The following is a 24,172-nucleotide window of genomic DNA, read 5'->3' as shown; positions in this document are numbered from 1 at the left end:
CTTAGCAAGTGAGGCCTCTCTGTGTCTTGCCTCATTGGCTGCTACTATGTCATGGCAGATTCACAGAAGAGCTGTAGTCTCCAGACAGCCCCACAAGCTCTTACTTGGGGGCACAGAAAGAAGGTTCTCTCTTCTATAGCAAACCCCCGCTCTGGATACCCCCTTCAATGTACGCACTTGGCCAGAGAAATTAGGCTCTCTCCGTTCAGGAGGACAGGGACCATCCTGGGCAGAGGATTTTCACTCTCCAACTGGTAATGTATGTGCAACAGTTCCTAATGCACATATACAATGGGGGAGGGTATGTTCACCCAGTTTCTATTCCATTGCTTTATGCAGCCAGCATCCCACTGTTACATACAGACCCTAAATGGGCCTCTGCAGTGGCTAAGAGACTGCTTACAGCTCCCCACAGCAGGGTTGGGAATGCACAGACAGAAGCGGTGCAAATAAAATGTCTGGTTGTTCTATCTACTCTGGCAGGAATGTGTGTTTGGCCAGAAGCTGGATAGCAGCCCCAGATGTTCCTGGCCCTGTTCTTGTTAGGTTTCCTGTCTGTGCCCCTGTTATACAGTGGGGACATTCCATGGAATGAAGCAATCCTAACTGGGCAATAAAGCCTCATGGTACTTTGGCTGCCCCTGCCTTTAGATTTGGCTAGGTGTCCAACCAACAACAACTTCCATTGCCTTCACTGAAGACCTTCAGCTTTCTGAACAGCAACAAGCGCCAACAAAAGAGCTAATTTGAAGGAAGGAGTGGGGGGCACAGCAAGTCACAGGAGCACATCAATGCAGGCCATGCATTAATAATCCAATTAAGGGTCTATGAATAGGAACAGGAAAGAAGAGTGCTGAGTAGGACCAAAGAACTAGAGCACACAGAACTATGGCATGGAGAGCATGTATACATTCAATAACAAGACTGAGACTATGAACCCTGGATCCCAATTTGATTTACTTAGGGATGGTCCTAGCACTGCCCCTCCATCAGTATTACAGCAAGAGAATTGGAGTAGCTTAGTCTTTACCCCCCCTTCATGGATCACTGCCTTGTTGTGGTGAAGGGGCTTGCGTAACTCAGTGAAGCCATAAGCTATGCCGTGCAGGGCCACCCAAGACAGACAGGTCATGGCAGAGAGTTCTGACAAAATGTGGTCCACTGGAGAAGGAAATGGCAACCCACTCCAGTATTCTTGCCAAGAAAACCCCATGGAACGTATCACAAGGCAGTAATTCAAGTCTATGCCCCAACCACTGAGGCCGAAGAAGCTGAGGTTGATCGGTTCTATGAAGACCTACAACACCTTCTAGAACTAACACCAAAAAAAGATGTCCTCTTCATCATAGGGGATTGGAATGCTAAAGTAGGAAGTCAAGAAATCACCGGGATAACAGGCAGGCATGGCCTTGGTGTACAAAATGAAGCAGGACAAAAGCTAATAGAGTTTTGCCAAGAGAACATGCTGATCATAGCAAACACTCTTTTCCAACAGCACAAGAGGCGACTCTACACATGGACGTCACCAGATGGTCAATATCGAAATCAGATTGATTATGTCCTTTGCAGCCAAAGATGGAGAAGCTCTATACAGTCAGTAAAAACAAGACCTGGAGCTGACTGGCTCAGATCATGAGCTTCTTGTTGCAAAATTTCAGCTTAAATCGAAGAACGTAGCGAAAACCACTAAACCATTCAGGTATGACCTAAATCATATCCCTGATGAATATACAGTGGAGGTGAGGAATAGATTTCAGGGATTAGACCTGATAGACAGAGTGCCTGAGGAACTATGGACAGAGGTCCGTAACATTGTTCAGGAGGCAGCAACGAAATCCATCCCCAAGAAAAAGAAATGCAAGAAAGCAAAGTGGCTGTCTGATGAGGCTTTACAAGTAGCTGAAGAAAGAAGGCAAGCGAAAAGCAAGGGAGAAAGGGGAAGATATATCCAACTGAATGCAGAGTTCCAGAGAATAGCAAGGAGAGACAAGAAGGCCTTCTTAAATGAACAATGCAAAGAAATCGAGGAAAACAATGGAATGGGAAAGACGAGAGATCTCTTCAAGAAAATTGGAGATCTCAAGGGAACGTTTTGTGCAAAGACGGGCATGATCAAGGACAAAGACGAAAGGGACCTAACAGATGCAGATGAAATTAAGAAGAGGTGGCAAGAATACACAGAAGAACTATACAGGAAAGATCTGAATGTCCCTGATAGCCATGATAGTGTGGTCATTGAACTTGAGCCGGACATCCTCGAGAGTGAAGTCAAGTGGGCCTTAGGAAGCATTAGTAACAACAAAGCTGGCAGAGATGACAGTATTCCAGCTGAGCTATTTAAAATCCTAAAAGATGATGCTGTTAAAGTGCTGCATTCAATATGCCAACAAATTTGGAACACTCAACAGTGGCCGCAAGACTGGAAAAGGTCAGTTTACATTCCAATTCCAAAGAAGGCCAACGCCAAAGAATGTTCAAACTACCGCACAATTGCGCTCATTTCACATGCCAGCAAGGTGATGCTCAAAATCCTACAAGCTAGGCTTCAGCAGTATGCGAACCGAGAACTACCGGAAGTACAAGCTGGGTTTCGAAGAGGCAGAGGAACTAGAGATCAAATCGCCAACGTTTGCTGGATCATGGAGAAAGCAAGAGAATTCCAGAAAAACGTCTATTTCTGCTTCATTGACTACGCTAAAGCCTTTGATTGTGTGGATCACAACAAACTGTGGCAAATTCTTAAAGTGATGGGAGTACCAGACCACCTTACCTGTCTCCTGAGAAACCTGTACGAGGGTCAAGAAGCAACAGTAAGAACCAGACATGGAACAACCGAGTGGTTCAAAATTGGGAAAGGAGTACGACAAGGCTGCATAATATTGTCACCCTGCTTATTTAACTTATATGCACAGTACATCATGAGAAACGCCGGGTTGGATGAATCACAGGTCGGAATTAAGATTGCCGGGAGAATTATCAACAACCTCCGATATGCAGACGATACCATCCTAATGGCAGAAAGCGAAGAGGATCTAAAGAGCCTCTTGTTGAGGTGAAAGAGGAGAGTGCAAAAGCTGGTTTGAAACTCAACATTAAAAAAACTAAGATCATGGCATCTGGCCCCATCACTTCCTGGCATATAGAAGGGGAAGAAATGGAACCAGTGACAGATTTTATTTTCTTGGGCTCCAAGATCACCGCAGACAGTGACTGTAGCCATGAATTTAAAAGACGCTTGCTCCTTGGGAGGAAAGCTATGGCCAACCTAGACAGCATAGTAAGAAGCAGAGACATCACCTTGCCGACAAAGGTCCGACTAATCAAAGCTATGGTTTTCCCAGTAGTAATGTATGGCTGTGAGAGCTGGACTATACGGAAGGCTGAGCGCCGAAGAATTGATGCTTTCGAACTGTGGTGCTAGAGAAGACTCTTACGAGTCCCCTGGACTGCAAGGAGGTCAAATCAGTCAATCCTAAAGGAAATCAACCCTGAGTGCTCATTGGAAGGACAGATACTGAAGCTGAAGTTCAAATATTTTGGCCACCTAATGCGAAGAGAAAACACTCTGGAAAAGACCCTGATGCTGGGAAAGACTGAAGGCAAAAGGAGAAGGGGACGACAGAGGATGAGATGGCTAGATGGCATCACCGATGCAATGAATATGAACTTGAGCACACTCCGGGAGAGAGCGCAGGACAGGAAGGCCTGGCGTGCTATGGTCCATGGGATCACGAAGAGTCGGACACGACTGAACAACAACAACAAGTCTTTACCCACAAGACCAACTAGCAATAAAAAGAGTAAGGAGAAGTGTTGATCCAGTAGCCCATGGTAGACTCAAAGGCACTGGTTCAGGAGTTCTGCTAAAAGGCCTGTATCCACTGCAGGAGCGGCTCCAGGATATTTTTACATCCTTCGAACCCAGAGGCTCAGTGTCTAAACAAAATGATATCTGAAAGAGATGCTCGTGCTGAAGGATGGAACCTGGCAGTAACCAGGCAAGACATTAAATCAGCTTGCGTCATGGATGGAAAGAATACGTGTGGATTTCTGGGAAGGAGAGTTCTGCTGCAGGATGGGCACATGAGGACAGTATGTGCCTAGTCACAGCCCACTTATAGGTGGGGAAAGACAAACCACTGGCCCTCTAGACCAAGCCACAACCTGGTGCCACTAGACTCGGGTGGCTAGAGGCATGCAATATCTGTCATCCTCCTGACTTAAGACCCAAGATTGCACAAAGAATTTGCGCTTGGCTAGTTTTAAGCTGGCCTGATTCCCACTCTATGGGAATCATTTTATTTTTAATCATGATGCTGAATAGCGGCCAGTTTTGCATGTGCTTACAACATTACTAAAAACTCAAAATGAGCAGGTTCCCGAATTATTGAGGAGAAAGTTACAAAGACGTCAGAAAACGGAATTTTACTGGATCCTATCATTATTCTATTAGGCTGCCTTAATAGTAGTGTAGAAATTGACCTACAATTTGCTTTGTGCTTATTATCTGCAGCAAAAATACATTTGGGCATGAACTCTTGAGTACCTGTCATAAGTATTCAGATAATGTCCTCCACCCAGCAATAATATAATCAAATTCATTAGTTTTCAGCCATATATGTGAAGGCAGACAGCAACAAGATAGATTTGTTATTAATTGGTCTCTATTTGTCCCTTCTTGGAATGAGAACAGCAACACCACAACTTGGGACCATAAGACAACGACAAATCAGTAATTCCCAAGATTGTTTTCTGGGAAAGCAGGACCTCTTTGTGGAACCATGAAATCCATTCTGCAGCTCAGCAATCCTGATTTGGGAGATACCTATCCAGGTTGCAGAGCTAAGCTGGAGTGAATGAGATAAGGGGGTGCTCACAAAATCAATGTCCAGGTCAATTAAAAAACAAGAAGAGATGGAGTGTCAACAATTAAGGTGCAGCCTGAATTTCGAATGAATGACCGGCTTCAAAACCTAATACGAAAAGTAGTTATGTCAGGAGTCTCCAACCTTTTGGGGCCCATGGGCACATTGGCACTTTCAAAGTGTGCCCTGGGCACCACCATAAATTCACTGCTGTGGGGGTTGGGAGCCACTTCCAAAAATGTTAGGAGTGCCCTCTTATCTGTGTTTCTGTGTGTGCACATTAATGTGTACCCTGTGTGCATGCTACCTATTCCGGTTTCTCTCTCCCTGGCTCTTGTCTCTCTCTCTGGTTCCTATTTTCTCTCTCACCAACACCTCTCTCTCTCTCTCTGGCTCACCCTTCTCCCCCCACTTCATTCCTTCCTTCTGTCTCTCTGGTTCCTCTTTCTTTCCATCTCTCTGGCTCCTCTCTTTCTCTGGCTTCTTTCTCTCTTCTTTCTTCCCTTCCTTCTGTCTCTCTGGTTCTTCTGTCTTTCCGTCTCTCTGGCTCCTCCCTCTCTCTCTCTGGCTCCTCCCTCTCTCTCTCTGGCTCCTCCTCCCTCCCTCCCCTCCCTCTTTCTGGCTCGTCTTTCTTTCTGCCCTTCCTATCTCTGGCTCCTTTTTTCTCAAGTTCTTTCTCTCCCCCCCCCCGCCCTCTGATTCCTCTTTCTCCCCCCCCCCTTTAGATTCTTTCTCCCTCTGGTCTCTCTTGCTCCACTCTGCCTTTCTCTGGCTCTCCTCTCTCTTTCTCTCCTTCTCCCCCCTGCTCTCTCCGGCTCCTCTGGCTCTCTCCTTCTTTCCCCATTCCCATGCAACTGAATGGAGCAATTTTTCCATTCATTTGAATGGAGTGAGAAAAAGCTGCCTTGCTGAAAATTGGCTGGAGGAGGGGCAAAGTCCATTCCCTGCCAAGGACCCTGTTGCCCCAAGGTTCCTTGGTGGGGGGTACACTTCACCCTCCACCATCGCCCCTCCCTCTAGCTATTTTTTAGCAGGTTTTTGTTTCGCTCCCTAAAACAGCCTATGAAGAATTGCTCCGTACACTTGTATAGGAGGCGAAAAAGCCCTCCTGCTCCCTTCATTTGCACAGGGGGAAAATAGGTTGGGAGCACCTCAGCCTGATCTTGCAGATGCAGTGGCACCAGTGGGTGCCATGAGGGGGACCTCTGGATTATGTTGAAAACGTGTTCATTCTGTCTGGCTGTCTCTAGGATGGCTGATGTAGCCAAGGGCAGCAACATCCACACCGGGGTATCACATGGAGAAAAGGGAATCAACACAGCCACTCCTGGAGCGCTAACGAGTATTGATCTAGGACTAGGGGTGAAAGAGAGCTGTGAACGGCAGGCACACGCACAACCGCCGCAGTCAAGGAGGAAATACCTTGGAAATGGAAAATCATCATCCTTCCCAGAACTGTCCAATGACTCACTCAAGGAGGAAGGAATTTGCAGCGGCAGAGGCAGGCTGAAATGATGGATAATCCTAACAGCAAAGAGGGAATGTGATGCTTTTAGAAACTGGAACTCTCAAGGTTTATTCCGGGTAGTGGGAGGAAGCATTATGAATAGCTGATGCATCAGGAACACAGTACTCTTTGGTCTTGTAGCTACCCAACAATGTGGCCTTGTGGCCAGACTCTCTGCTAAGGAGAACACTGTAGGCATGGAAAGATTCTTAGTACCAGGATTCAAAGACATCCTGCATGGCGACCAGCCTAATGCACCAGGGACAGAGAAATACAATAACAGCACAAGACTGTGACCAAAAAGGAGCTGGATCCTGCCCAGAATATAATTACTAGCACAAGAGTAATCACCGTGCAGGAGATAATGAAACAAATGGAGATCTCCACAGGTTCTCAGTGTGGAGCTTCCTGCACAACTCCCTCCCAAGGGCTGGGCCAGTCCAGAGCCAAGCCTGGCTCCACGTACCTCACTTCCTCAGAACTCCTTTGGGATACTTGAGCACTACTTCCATGTCCTTCCTCCACCGCCACCAACACCCCCTTCTTATACCGGCTAAACACTGAGCCCCTCCCTTAGAGGCTTAACAAGGCTTCTACAGACAGAAGCAAGGGTCCCCAAATTTTGGCTGACCTCACTGGCCAAGCCAAAAATTGTAGTCACCAGTGCGTGCGCGCACACACACATACACATACACGCACAGAGCACTTCCCAAGGGACAGGTTTTGTGTGGCGGGGAGGAAGCATGGAGGAAGCATATGCTGTTGGGAGCGAGAGGCAGGGAGAGCACAGGCTTCAGTAGGTGAAATCACTTTCCCTTCCCAGCTCTCCTATGGAAAGTTGCATCTGACATCACTTCCTGCCTGGCCTTTTCTGAGGAGAAAGTGGGGCAGGAAGCATGCGCTCTTAGGTGGCAGACTGCCTCTGGGCATCAGTGCCCATGGTGCGTACAACCTGCCCTGCCTTCCCTTCAGGAAAGGGCGGGGAAGCAGCTTGCCCCCCTCGCCAGAGGTAGCACTTCTTCATGATGGGCATTGGTGAAAGCCTGTAGAGAGTCCTCCAGGAATTCTGGACAACAACTCCCACAATCACTGACTATTGGCCATAGTGCCTAGGGCTTGTAGTTCAAAACATCTGGAGGGCACTGGGCTGCCTACTGCTGCTTTACTGACTAGATAACAAGGACCCTTTTGAAAGTCTGCTTGCATGCTGAACCAAGACAGTTCGCTAACTTGAAGCACAGTCCAACCATTCAGACACCCATCCCTGCTTTCATCTGTCTCCCCCTCAGCTTGCTCCAACCTGCTGCATGGCAGGAGTGGTCCTGTCTGCTTGCCTGGGGAGGGCGTATGTGAAAGCAGTGCCTGCTAGATGGTGCCATCCTGACCTCTGCTGGTGAGAGAAGGCTGCTACAGCACAGTTTCCAGTCAGCCAGAACTGCCCGAGATCTGGCTGCTTCCCAGGGTGTTTTCACAGAACACTCAAGTTGCTATTTTTGCAGTGTGAATGTTGTTAACCAAATGGTAAAGAGCAGAAGACATCCCTTTTAAACATAAAATGTACATTTGAGACAAAGCAGATTTTACTTTCACATAACAAATCCTCGTAATCCACAAAGCGTTTTAGTATTCTGTATGGAAACTCACACTTCTGTCTCAAATGACAGGGCACATGGGTGGTACGCAGCTCCTGTGCCACATTTGAGCAGGCTGCTAGAATCCTGAAAAGCGCAGATACCCATTAAAAGGAAGTTGTTCTCCATAACTGTTGGAGAGATGTTTGAAAACAAAAATTGCTAAAAAAACAAAACAAAACCCAATAAAGATGAAGGGAGGAAAGCAGTAGGAAGCCTGTTGTTGTTCAGTTGTTAAGTCCTGTCCGACTCTTCGTGACCCCATGGACCATCGCACACCAGGCCTTCCTGTCCTCCGCTCTTTCCCGGAGTGTGCTCAAGTCCATATTCACTGCATCGGTGATGCTATCTAGCCATCTCATCCTCTGCCGTCTCCTTCTCCTTTTGCCTTCAGTCTTTCCCAGCATCAGGGTCTTTTCCAGGGAGTTTTCACATTAGGTGGCCAAAATATTTGAGCTTCAGCTTCAGTATCTGTCCTTCCAATGAGCAGTCAGGGTTGATTACAGTCCAACCCGGCGTTTCTCATGATGTACTCTGCATATAAATTAAATAAGCAGGGTCATACCTGAATGGTTTAGTTTAGTGAAATGGTTTCCCTACGTTCTTCAATTTAAGCAGAAATTTTGCAAGCAGCAGCTCATGACCTGAGCCACAGTCAGCTCCAGGTCTTGTTTTTACTGACTGTATGGAGCTTCTCCATCTTTGGCTGCAAAGGACATAATCAATCTGATTTTGATATTGACCATCTGGTGATGTCCATGTGTAGAGTCGCCTCTTGTGCTGTTGGAAAAGAGTGTTTGCTATGATCAGCGTGTTCTCTTGGCAAAACTCTATTAGCCTTTGTCCTGCTTCATTTTGTACACCAAGGCCATGCTTGCCTGTTATCCCAGTGATTTCTTGACTTCCTACTTTAGCATTCCAATCCCCTATGATGAAGAGGACATCTTTTTTTGGTGTTAGTTCTAGAAGGTGTTGTATGTCTTCATAGAACCGATCAACCTCAGCTTCTTCAGCCTCAGTGGTTGGGGCATAGACTTGAATTACTGTGATGTTGAATCGTTTGCCTTGGATTTGTACTGAGATCATTCTATTGTTTTTGAGATTGTACCCCAGTACTGCTTTTCCCACCCTTTTATTGACTATGAGTGCTACTCCATTTCTTCTAAGGGATTCTTGCCCACAGTAGTAGATATGATGGTCACCTGAATTAAATTCGTCCATGCTTACCCATTTTAGTTCGCTGATTCCCAAGATGTCGATGTTCAGTCTTGCCATCTCATGTTTGACCACCTCCAGCTTACCTTGATTCATTGATCTTACATTCCAGGTTCCTAGACAATATTGTTCTTTACAGCATCGGACTTTCTTTTCACCACCAGACACATCCACAGCTGAGTCCCTTCAGCTTTGGCCCAGCTGCTTCACTCTTTCTGGCACTATTTGGAAATTCCCTCTGCTCTTCCCCAGTAGTATACTGGACACCTTCCGACCTGAGGGGCTCATCTTCCAGTATCATATCTTTTAGCCTTGTGATACGTTCCATGGGGTTTTCTTGGCAAGAATACTGGAGTGGGTTGCCATTTCCTTCTCCAGTGGACCACATTTTGTCAGAACTCTCCGCCATGACCTGTCTGTCTTGGGTGGCCCTGCATGGCATAGCTTATGGCTTCACTGAGTTACGCAAGCCCCTTCGCCACAACAAGGCAGTGATCCATGAAGGTGAATAGGAAGCCTAAACCTGTTCATTTTATGAATAATTTGACTAAACTGTTTATCATGTTTGGGATTAACAATGCCATAAAGAATAGTGTCACACAATTTATCTGCCAGCTGTAGTTTGAACCTTCATCATGTTCATGAAAATTATATGCAACTTATGTCAGTTGCAGAAAACTACTTGGGCCTGAGAGCCACAGCTAATTTGAACAACCCTTCTGCAAAGACAGGCTGTCCACCCTACTGCACATGGCTGTTGAGGTAGTGCAGCAGCATCTGCTGGCCAGTTTACAGCACAGTAATCAACTAGAGCTATATACTTATTTTCAGGGCTGACTGTACTCTGCCCATTAAAAAAACAAACAAATACAAATTTTGTACCCAAGCTATTCAGATTCCATGCCAAGAAAAATGTCCTGTATAAATTATGCAAATAATTTGGCAATAGTTTTGCATAATGTATTCTGGCTTTGATAGTCATGGAATGGGGCAGCGGGGGGAGGAGGAGGGGCACTGAAACCCTCCCACTGACCAACTACTGGAAATCTTATTTTGCCACCTGTCTGGCTTCAGACTTCAGCAGGCATTATCCACACAGTATCAAATGTAATGGTCAGCTATAACGGCTAGAAACATGCTTTCTAAAGTGAACACTGGAACTCTCAGGAAGCTGAACCCTTCATTCAGTACTACATCCTGTGCTCTCTCTCTGCACAGTCATGGAATCATCGTACACATCCAGCCTTGTTTGTTTTCTATGTCCCACCCATTCCTCTCTGAAGGAACATGCAGAAAAATAGATTACCAGTCTGGTTCCCATCAACCCACCACCATCACCACCACCACACATGCACGGAACAGTGCCCTACTGTCCCTGAAGCAGGGGTGAGAAACCTATGGGCCTAGGCCTAATTCCAAAAGCTCTGTGCAAGTGATCAGTTCAGGCCTCTAGCAAGAGTGATCTGTCTGTCCCCCACAGCTAGCTGGGTAAAGAGGGATGGTGGGAGGGAGAGAAAACGAAAGAAAGAGAGAGAAGGGGCGACCCTGCTCTCCCTTTACAGCCTGCAACAGATTACCCCCTCCCCGGGGGGAATCGGGCCCTCAGCAGAAAAAAGTTCTCCACAATGACCTTTGAGTTGTTTTACACACACACACACACACACACACACACACTGCATCTTTAGAGAAAGTACATGCTATAAGAGGGCAAACTTTCCTTTGCTCTAAGCGGAATAAGCTCTGTGTCAAATGAAACAGAGCCCACCCATCTATCCCCTAAGTCTTTTGGCACAAGCCAACTGCTTGAAAACTTAAAAGAACTGTGGTTATGGTTCCCTCAACCCATGTCATACACATCATGGAAACCTAGCAGTATATCTGTTTTACCAATTGACTTACAATCTGTCTTGGGTATGTTGCAAGCAAAATGACAGCCATGCTTTGCTCTGATCAAGCTCAGTTTACAAGGTAACAGGAAACCAGCCTGCTGAAAGTACAGAATTCAAACACACCCTTTGTCAACTTTCTCCTGGTAACTAGGTGTTTTTCAAGTGTTAAATAGCCCTTCCTGCTTAGAGGGACTGCCCACCTCTGCTTATGAAAGGCCCACAGAAAATAGAGATCCTCTTTGATGTGTTATGTTAGCTAAAATTTACGCCAGGACAGAAATTAAACTCAAGCCAGTAGAGATATGAAAAACAAGTATCTCTGTTAGCTATGCCAATGAATTGAGGTTTTGATGAAAAATAATTCTGGGAGAAATGGCTTTGAAAATAAAATGCTTAATTGCCACTAGAAACTCAGCAAAAGAGTTCCAAGATGATGGGTTTTTGAATAAGGCTAAGCTGTGTCATTGGCTGTTAACATGCTGCCCACATGCTGCACTCTTGAAAATGAGGTCAGACATGAATCATAGAATAGTAGTAGGGTTGGAAGGGGCCTACAAGGCCATCGAGTCCAACCCTGTGCTCAATGCAGGAATCCAAGTCAGAGCATCCCTGACAGATGGCTGTCCAGCCTCGTCTTGAATGCCTCCAGTGTGGGAGAGCCCACTACCTCCCAACCTCCCATGCCTTTGCTTCTGACTGGAAGTTTTGTTGGAAACTGACTCATGAACTCCAGTGCAATGGTAATCAAAGTTTTTCTGCCTTGGTGTAATACTGAGGGAAAAGTCAGACTTTGAACCTCTTAGCTAACTTCTTCATTTTATATGCCAAATTCTGTACCTGCCATGTTATTTTAAAATAAGTATCATTTATTTAAGCTTGCAACTTTTGGGGGCCTGTGAGCACATTTGGGAATCTGAGAAACTGTCCTGGGCACCACATGGGAGATGTGGCTGGTCGCACCCGTCAAGCAACCTGCCCAAAAGACTGAGTATAAAGCAGAGGTAGGGTCTGAGTGACTGACAAAAGTAACTGAGGACCTCAAGGATCTAGGAGCAAGGGGGCACAGACTTCACTCCACAATAGAGAGAGTCCCATATTTACCTACAGGTTTGACCTCCCCACTGACCAATGGATTGGCTTGCAATAGCAAAATCCCCAGTACCAACTGAGCCTCCATTTCCCTTATCCACAACCTGTGACCGCCACTAGATCACCTCTAGTCTTATGTAATATAGTTCAGCTGAAACAGAGCTATGGTTACTTCGAAGAACAGCACCAATGAGAAGAAACAGCACACAGCCAACTCAAAAGATGGGAAACTGGCAATTTCCTTCACCTTGAGCACTCTGGAGGCCGTACCCATTAGAAAGGAGGTTTCAGAGTTCTACTTCCCAGCAACCCAGACAACAGCAGAGTCTGCAGAAGACACATACCAAAAGCCTTCCGGGGCTCAGTGAGCTTCAGTGTGAAAGTGCGGCCTTTGGGCAAATCCTTCAGCATTTTGGCGACCTCATAATGCCGGCAGCCGATAAGGCTCTGACCATTGATGGAGTCAATCATGTCCCCCACGTTGATGACTTGGATCCGGTCAATAACACTCCCTTCCTTGATTCTCTGCCAACAACAGATGAGATAGTCAATACACAAATGCTGTGTGTGGGTGTGCGTGCAAGTGACAGAGATGTTCATGATACATCAAGCCAATGGCAGAATTATCCTTCCCCTGAATGCTTTGCTATTACCTGGTTATAATAAGGCAACTGGTATGCCACAATCAACCCCTGATTAGTTTTTTCCCTCATTACATAACCTGTCATTCTTTGAAGTGCACTGTCAGGCCTCCAAGTAGAGACCACGTACCTATACGCAACAAGGAACCAAGTTCAATGTCCAAAATGTTAACACTTCAGTCCCACCCCTTCTACTGGTTTCTGCCTTGGGACCCATCATGACCTGAAAGCATGGACATGATTCAGCGCTGAGCCTGCAACTTCTTCTTGAGAATCATGAATCATGATTATACTTATATTTCTAATTGACTCCCAGTGGATGTGAACAGCGGTCCAACCAGTCTGGCATCCTGCTTCCTGCAGAAGCAGTTGACAAATACCTTACAAAGAAAGTATAACCGCACCTCATCATGCAAAGTTATACTCCTGGAAGCAGTCTAGGAAAAGCAGTGTCTGGACCACCAGACAGCTTTACATCAAGTCCAAGGAACACAAACCTTCACATATTCCTGTAGATACTAAGCTCCTGAATCCGTCTTTCCTGATCCATATTTCCCAGACAGACTGCCCATACACTACAACAGGGTAGTAGCATTCCTTTTCTCTGTGTGAAGTACATTTTGGTATGGGGTTGCCTGTAAGAGTGGAGATGTTCCTGGGGCTATGAACTGAACATGAACATTGTCTGTAGTTTCTGCTGCATATATTAGTGTGATTATGCATGGAGAAGGGTTACAGGCAATTCCCGATACTAGGAGCATAATCAGGAAGTTTAGCCTCCTGAAGGAAAGCAGAAAAAGAGAAGGGGGAGGAAACTAGGATTAGAGAGAGTATTACTGAGAACAGACTTTCACTGCTGTTGAAACCAAAGCAACCAGACAGTGCTGGCTTGGAGAAGTTCTAAAGATTGCTTGTTTTACAGAGTCTGCTTAGGCAAACATGAGAAGACCTCTGTTCTAAAGTCGCTTCTGTAAAGTACTGAAACAGCAAAACCCTACATTAAATAATAAACAATACTGTAGTGTTGTGTCATTTTTAAAAGGGCAAGGATTGGACTCCTCCCTCAGATCATCCTGCAACAATACACAGTCACTTCCTCTGGGATGGAGAGGCAGATGAACCCTGGGTGGAGCACTGCAGCTGTTTATTAACTGCACGGTAGGGACTGTTTTGGCTGATGCCATGTGAAGATTACCTTTGCCATCCAAACATACCAGACTGGTCTCCCTGGTAGTAGCCTCACAGCTCTTTTACACCTCCCTGAGAAAGCACAGGTTGTGTTGCTCCAATGAGCTTCCAACTGCTCTGACAGAAAAGGAAGCATTTAACACCAATCCCAGGGCCACCATTTACTTCCAGTAAGACAGCATGCATGGGCACATGTGAGTATACTGCCTGTAACTTAAGAGTCGTTTGATAAAAGTCAGTGCTCAGGTCCTCTATACCAGCCTTCCTCAACCTGGTGCCCTCTAGATGTTTTGAGCTACTGCTCCCATCAACTCCATCTACCATGGCCAAGAGTCAGGTATGATAGGAGTTGTAGTCCAGAACATCTGTGGGGGGCACCAGAAGGCTACCCTACAGGTCGACGCTACAGCTGGTTTAAACATGCCTAATGCGGCATGGAAGGGGAAATATGTACGGAGTGGGCATTGCAATCTTGTCCCTTTGCACATGCTCAGAACTATGAAAGAAGAATAGGCTTCTGCATTTTCAAGAATGTAACTAGTGGATTCTTCGGTTATGCATCAACTATACCAGGGGATCATTAGTAAGGCTCCAAAGAGGATTAAGGCTCTAGCAAAGCAGACTTCCGCAGAGGCACAGCTCTGTTCCGCAAGGGGCTAGGACAGGAGTGGAGAACCCTTTTTTCCTGTCAAGAGCTGCATTCCTTTCAAGGGATAATCTGTTGGGGGCTGCATGCCAGTAGTTGGTGTGGCAGGACCACCCCTTTTCTCTCCCTCCTTTCCACCCTTCTTTTGCTGGGGGAGGGATAGACTGCTTTCACCAGAGGTCTAAACTGATCACTTATCAAGGGTCACATGAAATGAGGCAGAGGGCAGCAGGTTACCCACCCTGGTCTAGGAACATATAACCTCTAAAACAGAATCCAATCATCCTGCAGAATCCCAGGAATTTTGTATTTCTTTATCATTCTTCTGGCATTGTTAGTTCAAAAGGGAAGAGGGTGAGACTGGTGTAGTGAAGAGAACAGGCTTCTGTAATCAATAGTACAGATTCATTTCATAGTGCTTGGCCTTGTCCCCCAGCCCTTGTAACTCTATTCCCACTACCCCATAAATGATCTGGGATAGGATTAGGTACTTGTGAGCACACACACAGATATCAAGCCCTTTGGCTTCAGTCAAAATTGCAGGAAGTTCAACTTTTTAAAAAAGGAAACCTGTCACACTCATGGCTTTGGTTATGAGTTTTAAATATGAAATCCAGTTATCAGTGCCAAACGAGCTGTCCATTACAGATCTGATCTTCAACCATCTTTCCCCAGAACAATGGAATAAAAATCTTCAGCCATCTTACCCAAGAACAATGGAATAAAAATTCCAGATTCTTCACATACAAACAAATCAAACTCTGCACCCCGAAACATGTAAATAAGCATATATCATTTTGTTAAATTTAATATTTATTCTGAACTACATAATTTAGTTGTGTGTGTTTTTAAAAAAACACTGCACTTAGGAATTTTAAGAGCATCAGGAACAGTACTGCTGGACCAGACGAAAGATCTATCTTGTCGAGCATCCTGTTTCCAAGAGTGGCCAACCAAACACCTCTTCGGAAGCCTACAAGCAAAGGTACAGCGCCCCAGAACCTGGAGCTTCTGTTAAGCTATCATGGGTAATAGTCGTGGGTAGTCCCAATTATCCTCTATTAATTGGTCTAATGCCATTTTAAAGCCGCCGACCTATCTTGTGGTGGCAAATTAAATAAGTTAACTATGTGTTACTTTCTTTTGTGTCCCCTGAATCTATTGCCAATTAATTTAACTGGGTGACCCAAAATATTATTATGAGAAAGAAAAAGAAACAAAGAAAGTTCTCTATCCTCTTCCATCATATCCCTCTTACTAATCTTTTTTTCCCTAAACTTGATTGCCCCAAACATTAAACCTTTCTAGACCACATGATTTATCAGGATTTACCTCTTTAAAGCATCAAGAGATAGAATGGCCCAGTCATCATGTTTCATGTACAAAAGGCCTTACGCTGGCGTATTATGGAAACACGAGTGTTATGGAATCACTTTGTAAAGAGAATGCCTTCTCAGCCAGAGTGGGCAGGAAAAAAGGAGACTAACTGACCTTCGCTAGGAATGGGTGGGCTTAGGCTCCTAGTTCCTGTAAAGACATAAGGGCTCAGATAAGACAAGATCTTGGGTCACTGAATGAGGATTAGGGATAAGCACTGAGGTTAATACCCTCTTGGGAAAATGACTCTAAAAGACACGTACTGCAGGAGGTTGTAACATAGCCTTTCTGAAGCGGACAGACTAGAAGGGACACCACAAGGAACACAGTGGACAACTCAAATTCTTAAAATCCACAGATAAAATCCTGGTTAAAAGCCCACAACAATTCAACAGGAGAGCAGATGCGGCACAAGCTGGAGCTATCCAAAAGTACCTTGATGAAAGCATAGCCAGCACCATTGTCTGTGATGGTCAGGCCCAGAGCCTCCTCAGACTTGAACACCTCGACCTCCTTCCTCTGACCCTTTGTGTGGGCAAAGATGAAATCCTCGAGGCCAATCTGGCCACCCAACAGCTTGTCCATATCCACTTTGTGGGTATTTAACGTACAGAACATCACCTAGGAAGTACCAAGAAAGGAAGTGTGAGAACGTGATGGTACAGGCATTTTAACTGCTTTTCAAGGTAATACTCAAACTACATGGTGTGACTCCTCCCTCAAGTCCCTGACATAAGGGACCTGCATGCTTTTGGCCACTGACCTCCAGCTTGGGTCCCCAGATATTTCCCTAAGCACAGGTAGACCGACCCCCCTCAACTCAACCAAATTGTGGTACCTCCCAACAGAGCCAGTCATGCACAGAATGTTCCCAACACTGAATGGGCATTACCCAGAAATATAAACATCTTCCCTACCTCAACTGGTGAGATTTTAAAGGCCTCAGCAATCTTGCTGTACAGTTCCTTGACATTGGTGAAGCCCTCAATCCGGCCAGTGGGACTTCCGTGGGCCAGCTGGGTGTGGAATACCAGGCGGGGGCGGAGACTGGCTGGTGGGGGGGGGAGGCCAGGCTGAAGTGCTGTAACCCCACCCGCGCTGCCCACCCCCACCCCACTCAGGCCACTACGAATGGGCTCAGCTTCCTCATTCTCCACCAGTGGTGGGGCCTTCTTCCGACGGCCTAGTCCAAGCGGCATGAGGGAGATGTGGCCAATCAGCAACAAGGGTCAGTCACTCAAGATATGGACCTAGAGATGGAGGGGGCACAAACGAGATCAATATTCTATTCAGAAGTTCGTTAGTAACAACAAGTGGCTGCCAACTACAAATGCAATATTAGGTAAACTTGACAATTTCACACTTGTAATTATGTATTTATTTGAAACATTTATATACCATTCCACATCTAAATAGATTTTGGAGCAGTGATCAACAAGAGATAAAATGAACAAAAGATAAAAAGAATGAAACACATTAAAGTTATTCTTTAAAAAACAGAATGCCAATAAACCAAGGCTGGTTAACCAAGGAATGCTTCCTGGAAAAAGCTGTTTTCAGGAGGCACTGAAAGCAACCCAGTGCTGACACCTGTCTGACCTCCAGAGGCTGGGAGTTCCATAGGATGGGAGCCACCACACTGAAGGCTCTTCTCCAAGTGGACTCGTCAGGCCACTGGTCCATGTGGAACCACAAGGCACATGCCTTTTGATGACCTCAGCGATCGAGTAGGTCGGTAACGGAGAAGGCGCTCTCTCAGGTCCCTGGGCCCAAATTGTTTAGGGCTTTGTACACTAATACCAAAACCTTAAACCTGGCCCAGTAGTGAATAAGCAGCCAATACAGTTTCCTCAGCAAAGGAGTTACATACTGATTATCTAGACCCATTCTAGTCTGGGTTTTGACCTGGTTACAGGACTGAATCAGCCTTGGTCACCCTGACGTATGACCTTTATCAAGAGGGACAGGGGGAGTGTGACCCTACTAATTCTGCTCAATCTCTCATCAGCTTTTGATACCGCTGACCATAGTATCCTCCTGGATCGACTCTGTGGGATGGACATTGGAGACACTGTGTTACAGTGGTTCCGGTCTTACCTGCAGGGTCAATTTCAGAGACTGGCATTGGGTGACCATTCATCAGCCCTTTGGCAACTGAGCTATGGGGTTCCGCAGGGTACCATCCTGTCCCCACTGTAATTTAACATCTATATGAAGCCACTGGGAACAGTCATTAGGGGCCTTGGAGCCAAGTGCCATCAGTATGCTGATGACACACAGCTGTCTCCCCGTGACATCTGAATCAGGTGAGGCTGTGCAAGCCCTGGATCAGTGCCTAGATGCAGTAATGGGCTGGACGAGGGCCAATAAACTGAAGCTGAATCCTGGCAAGACAGAAGCCCTGTGGGTGAGTGGTTCCCAGGTCCAGGAGATAGGCTCATTGCCTGTTCTGGACAGGGTTGCACTCCCTCTGAAAGATCAGGTTTGCAGTCTGGGGGTACTCCTAGATCCATCACTGTTGCTGGAGGCCTAAGTGGCCATGGTGGCTTGGAGTGCCTTTTACTAGCTTTGGCTGGTTCACCAGCTACTGCCTCTCCTGGACAGGGATAGCTTAGCCACAGTGGTACAGGTGCTAGTCACCTCAAGACTGGATTACTGCAATGTGCTCTATGTGGGGCTGCCCTTAAGCCTGCTCTGGAAGCTGGAGTTAGTGCAGAATGCAACAGCTTGGCTGTTATCAGGAGCTAATTAATGTATTTCAGGTTATTATCCCTAGCACGTATGTGAAAGAATACCTATACATCACTGAAATATATATATGTCACAGTGTGTACTGGAACTAATAACAAGTGACAGCGAAACTGAAGGTGCCCCAACAAGTGGAAGAGTGTTGAACTATGCTGAAACAGAGGAGTGGCTGTCAGCATTCCAAGCAAAGTTCTTTGGGTTCATAAAATTAATTAGTGCAGCCTTCCCCAACCTGGTGCCCTCCAGATGTGTTGGATTACAACCCCCAGCATCCTCATTGCTGGAGGTTTATATCTTATAGTTAATCTGTTTTATACTACAACAGATGATCTGTCCATCAACCCTAATATTGTCTCCTCTGAGTGACAGTGGCTCACAGGCAGAGGAAAGTCTTTCCCATCACCTGCTACCTGAGCTTTTTCAACTGGAAATACCAGGGGTTGAATCTGGGACCTTCTGCACGGAAAGCATTCACTCTATCACTACGCTACAGAATGCTGACTAATTTCCCTGTTCCTTGTAGAATGAGCTGGTTCACACATGAATGTTTATCACTTGAGACAGCAACATCTGGTGATGGTTTGCATGCATGAATGGGCCATCCCAGACTTAAAACCATAGGTTCAAAGAGCATAGGTGGGGAACCTTCCACCCACTCTGAGATGCACATTCTCTCTGGCGAAAGCTGCCAGGGTAGCATGCCAGCAGTTGGTGGGGCCAGAGCAAAAGAGGGCATGGCTGGAGCCATCCTACACACTCTCACCGACTAACCCCTATCCCACGCATTCACCCATTTCGTCTCCCCCCCCACTTTCCTCTCTTCAACCCACCTCTCCATCCCATTTCCCCCTCTCTCTTTCTCCCCTTCTCAAGCTGCCCTCCCCTGCCCTGGGCAGCAATAATGCTTTGAAACAAAGCTCCAATTGGTGCCAATGAGAGCTTTTCCCCCAAAGCCTTATTGCCTCAAAGCAGTGGGTTGCAGTGCCTGGGGAGAGGAGGGCTACCTCTCCTGCTGTGATCATTTTGAAAATTGCCACCCTGAACAGCAATTACACTTTTTTTAAAAGCTTCCACTAGTGCCAACGGAAGCGTTCTAAAAAGACTAGTTGCCATGGGGGTTGACCAAAGAAGAGAGGACATGAACAGGATGGGGAAGCCTCGCAGAGTGCATCTAGCCTACTGGCTGCTGGATCTCCACCTGTGCCACAGGGGGAACTCTTACCTCTCTTCAGATACAGTGTTTTCCAGTCAAGACAGTTCACAGATTCAGTTGCTAGTCACTACGTACAGTAATCGAGCACAGACAAATCAAGCGATATACATGAATGTGCAACCCAGCCCTTTGGCTGCATCTGAGACTAAACCTTGTCAGAAGTGCGATACTAGATAGAAAAACGCCACTGCTCTTCTACTCTTATGTCCTGGCATCTCTCAGTTATTGTTCACAGCAGCATAGAACTCTCAGGATGAGTGGGCAGAAAAGCAGCAGAATTTGACAGGGGAACACACATTACTATACTGTGACTACGAACTGGACATTTCAAGCTTGAATTCAGCACATAAGGAAACACTGAACTCCCCATCTTGCTTCACATGCAGTACTGTTCCCTGCTCCAGAACACCAACACCTGTGGGCATTACAAAAGTGTATAATGGAAAATACATGTCCCAAAGACCTTCCTTTAAGAAAAGACCAACTAAGTAAAACTAGAGCAACCAGCAAGTAAATTCTATCTGATGAAGATGCAAATAAACCATTGTTGTTGTTGTTGTTGTTGTTTAAACAATTGGGAAGTGACAGTAAAGCCTAGAAGGCCTTGGTTGGGATGCATATACCCATAAATAGAAAACAAGCTATATTATTATAGGATCAAAGCCATCCAAAATCCAGAAAAACCACACAATGAAATTCTCTATTGTACCCTTTAGTTCCAAGGACGTGGCTCCCTCCTAAAGAGAAGGAGCCTTGGGAAACTGGCAGGGCACAAGATCCTAGCATTTCTGCAGACTACGTATCCTGTCTCCACCCACCCACACACTAGACCATGAGAATGTGCAAGTGGAAGGGGCAGCCCCAGCAGGAGCCCTTCCAGCTAGGGAGCCTCCGACATCTCTGTTCTGGAATCAGGGTGGACTGTGCCTTTGCAAGTTGATTCAGAGCAGAGAAACTGGCTACAGGGTGTTCCCTAGAGGGTGGGACAACAAGGGAACTCAGCCAAACCATGACTGCTCCACATTGAAGAATAGCTCAGCCAAGCTACAGAGCACAGCACTTCAGAGTTTAAGTGCTGCCCTCTTCCCTTCCAACACTTCTAAAAGTAACTATTTTTGAAGCAATATTGGCCCTCATTTCATACTGCAAGTTCCACTGTAGTCTAGCCCATCCCATCATTTTCAGCTTCCAGAGACCATTGCACTACTTTGCACTTTCTTCTCTCCCCTTGGCATCTCTCCCAAAGTGTGCCAAAGAGACCAAGATCTTACCTATGACTCATTTTAGCCAATTTAAGTCCTGATTGCACTATATTCCTATCATGTTTCCATTTCAAACAACTGTTCAGAACATAATCACTCTCCAAAACCTCAGCCTACCAAGACTACCAATTGGAGGCCTTCCAATTAATTCTAAACACTTGTTTTGTGCCAAGACACAGCAGTGCTGGATTTTAATTTGTCTAGACAGAAGACATACAGGAGACAAAATGCTAACAGGTCCCACCATAAGAGAAATACGACAGGTAACATCTTTTATAAGACTGGCTGTAGTTGTTGAAAATGTACTGTAAGTCTTTTAACTTACAAATATAATCTTTACCTATAAAACAATTGATTTGGAGAAACTAACACCTTTGACCTTGAACACTGTGAAGCACCCTTGAGATTTCAAAATTTGTTGTGCTTGAAGCACAATGTGTAATTTGGGAAGGGTCAGATAACTTCACAGATCTGCTCCATACATTCCTTGTATAGCTGTACTCTCAGTTTTGTTGACATTCCATATTGAATTAAAGATTTCGCTTCAGCTGACTCAAATTGGTATTAAAACACTAAGCTGTAAATAACTCAAAGCCTCAAATGGATATCTTAATACAGAGCAAATCCTCCATATAAAGACAGGAATAACTTTACTTAGTCCTAAACAATTGGAAAAATGCTTGCCAAGCCTCTTAAACCCTCCAGTGAAGATGGCCATGAATTCCCTAGACAACTGGCCTCATATCACCATTGTTTTTATAGCTAGGGATTCACTGTCCAAATTTTAAACAAACCCTTTGTTTCCTGTTGTTAAAACCACTGCTGCTCAACTTCCCATCAGTTTCTTAATTTTACTTTTAAAATATTAAAACCGATCTTGTACTCCCTGTCATTTGGCGATGAACATATTTCTTTAGTCTGCACCTATCCCCAGGACTCCAAACCTGTATGCAGATTTACTTGGAGGTGTCCTACTGAGTTCAAGAGGATTTACTCCCAGGTTAGGATTGTAGCCTAAATACGTGATCATGCATTTCCTTTGGAGTATGTGCCATTCCCAACATCATTCTTATAATCTGGCAGCCACACCAGCTGTTGCCACCAGTACTATTGTTTAACATTTATTTCACGTCTATGTGAGATACAGCAAGGACCTCACATGTGAAGCAGGTCGTGCCCAAATGGCTTACTATCTGTGCCAGGAAGACAAAGGTGAAAGGAGATAACAGGGAGTTGATAAGGCAGCAGCAAGAAATAAATGGGGGAGTACTATCTTGTATATTACTCCTGCATATTAACAAGAATGAAGAGATAATACTATTTCAAATGCCTTGGACAGTGCAATTCATCTATCACAAAAAACCATTTGCTATATTTTGCCACAGACCGTGTTCAATTTGTGATCCACAATTACTCTCAAATCCTTATCAGCAGAGCTACAGCCCAGCTAGCCTAGTTATTCTTTCTAATACTATAAGTACATTATGACAGTGGCTATATCCTAGACCAATAAAGCATATGGAAGCAAAGTTCTTAACCACTACCATCATTATGATGGTGGGATGGGGGAGCAATGTTTTAGGACTCCAGATAAGCTATTTTGTTTTACTACTCTGATGAACAATTATTAAGAACGGAAAAGATGGCTAGAAGCATCACCACAGCTCTTCCCAGCTGCTGCTCCCTGGGTTCAGCAAGAGAAGATAACAAATGGTACCTCTTGCTACAGTGGGCGCAGTTTCCTGCCTCAGGAACTGGTGACCAATGACCTTTTGACGATAAGTGAACGAGGGTCTAGAGACACCAGGTGGGAAGAGTGTGAATTGGCAGTCCTGCACAAAAGGGTGGGCTACCTTGTACACCAGCCTTCCTCAACCTGGTCTCCTCCAGACATGTTGGAGTACAACTTCCAGCATCCCCAGCCAGTATGGCTGGCAATGCTGGGAGTTGTACTTCAACCCATCTGGAGGGGACCAGGTTGGGGAAGGCTGGTATATACATTTGAATAGAATGGGCAGTTCATGTCTCACCAGTAATCTCACAGCATCGGCTGAGAGTATATCCTGCAAAGATACCCATATTCTGTTATCAGAATAAGTTACGGACATTTCTCCATGTTTGCTCATTTTTCCCAAATATTCTGCCCGCAACATTTAAGGTTTCAAAGAATATGGAACATTGTGAAATGGAGAATAATGGAATTAGGTTTAAATGGCCAGCAGAGATGTGGGGTTGAAAACTGCAGGGTAGTAATTCCCCCCCCTTTGACCACTGAGAGCCCTTCCATACTTCTGATCTGAGCTTTCTAGAAATCACCTTCATTCATTTGCATGTTTCCCTTGGCAAGCATCAGGGCTAGGAACTTGCATTTTAAAAGCCAACCACTGATATTCTTGGAATTAATCACTTGTGTGCTCAGTTGTCAGATCTCATGCAGCTCTGACTATAGGTTAGGCCTGTCAAGCATTAGGTGTGTGCCAAGTGCCTATTCTTCCCCTCTGCCAAAATGGTGTGGAGTCGATGGAGGAGCTCTGTCCCACCTATTGACCTAACTAGGGTGCAGTTTGCCTTAGAGTCTCCCTAATGTGAAGGTTGAAATGGAAGCAGGGTCCAATTGTTCAACAGGAACTAGGCCACAGATAGTTTTCTGTTATAGCAACAAGAAGAAAGAGAAAGACCCCCTTACAGAGCCAAGCATGATCCAGCAAAAATACAGAGACATCACTTAATCCCAGAAAAAGAAGGTGTAGGTAGGAGAGATGGGAGCCCTCAAAAGATCAGAACGCCGCACATAGTGTAAAAGAAAGATTAACGCAAAGTGGTTTTTCTGTTTCTCAGCTTCCTAGGAAAGCAGTAGGGCTGACCTCACTGGAGGGATGGTAGATACCATTCAGAAAGACA

The 24,172-nt window shown here is 45.5% G+C and overlaps 1 protein-coding gene across 4 annotated transcripts in view; it reads right to left on the bottom strand.

Annotated features, from left to right (window-relative positions):
* GIPC1 (GIPC PDZ domain containing family member 1) overlaps positions 1 to 24,172 on the bottom strand; it is a 52,425-nt gene that overhangs the window by 27,445 nt on the left and 808 nt on the right. For all 4 annotated transcript variants that reach the window (XM_084838468.1, XM_084838470.1, XM_084838469.1 and 1 more), the window contains exons 2-4: positions 16,966 to 17,298; positions 16,484 to 16,669; positions 12,541 to 12,721 (exon numbers count right to left, since the gene is read on the bottom strand). In XM_084838468.1, the coding sequence (XP_084694594.1) occupies positions 12,541 to 12,721; positions 16,484 to 16,669; positions 16,966 to 17,247 (649 nt within the window). In that variant the 5' untranslated portion in view covers positions 17,248 to 17,298. The remainder of the gene's footprint in view (positions 1 to 12,540; positions 12,722 to 16,483; positions 16,670 to 16,965; positions 17,299 to 24,172) is intronic.

Source organism: Heloderma suspectum, chromosome 2 (assembly GCF_057233095.1).
Source record: "Heloderma suspectum isolate Gila_16-S chromosome 2, 16-S_ref, whole genome shotgun sequence".
NCBI classification, from domain to species: domain Eukaryota; kingdom Metazoa; phylum Chordata; class Lepidosauria; order Squamata; family Helodermatidae; genus Heloderma; species Heloderma suspectum.
This window is presented reverse-complemented; position numbering and strand designations above follow the sequence as displayed.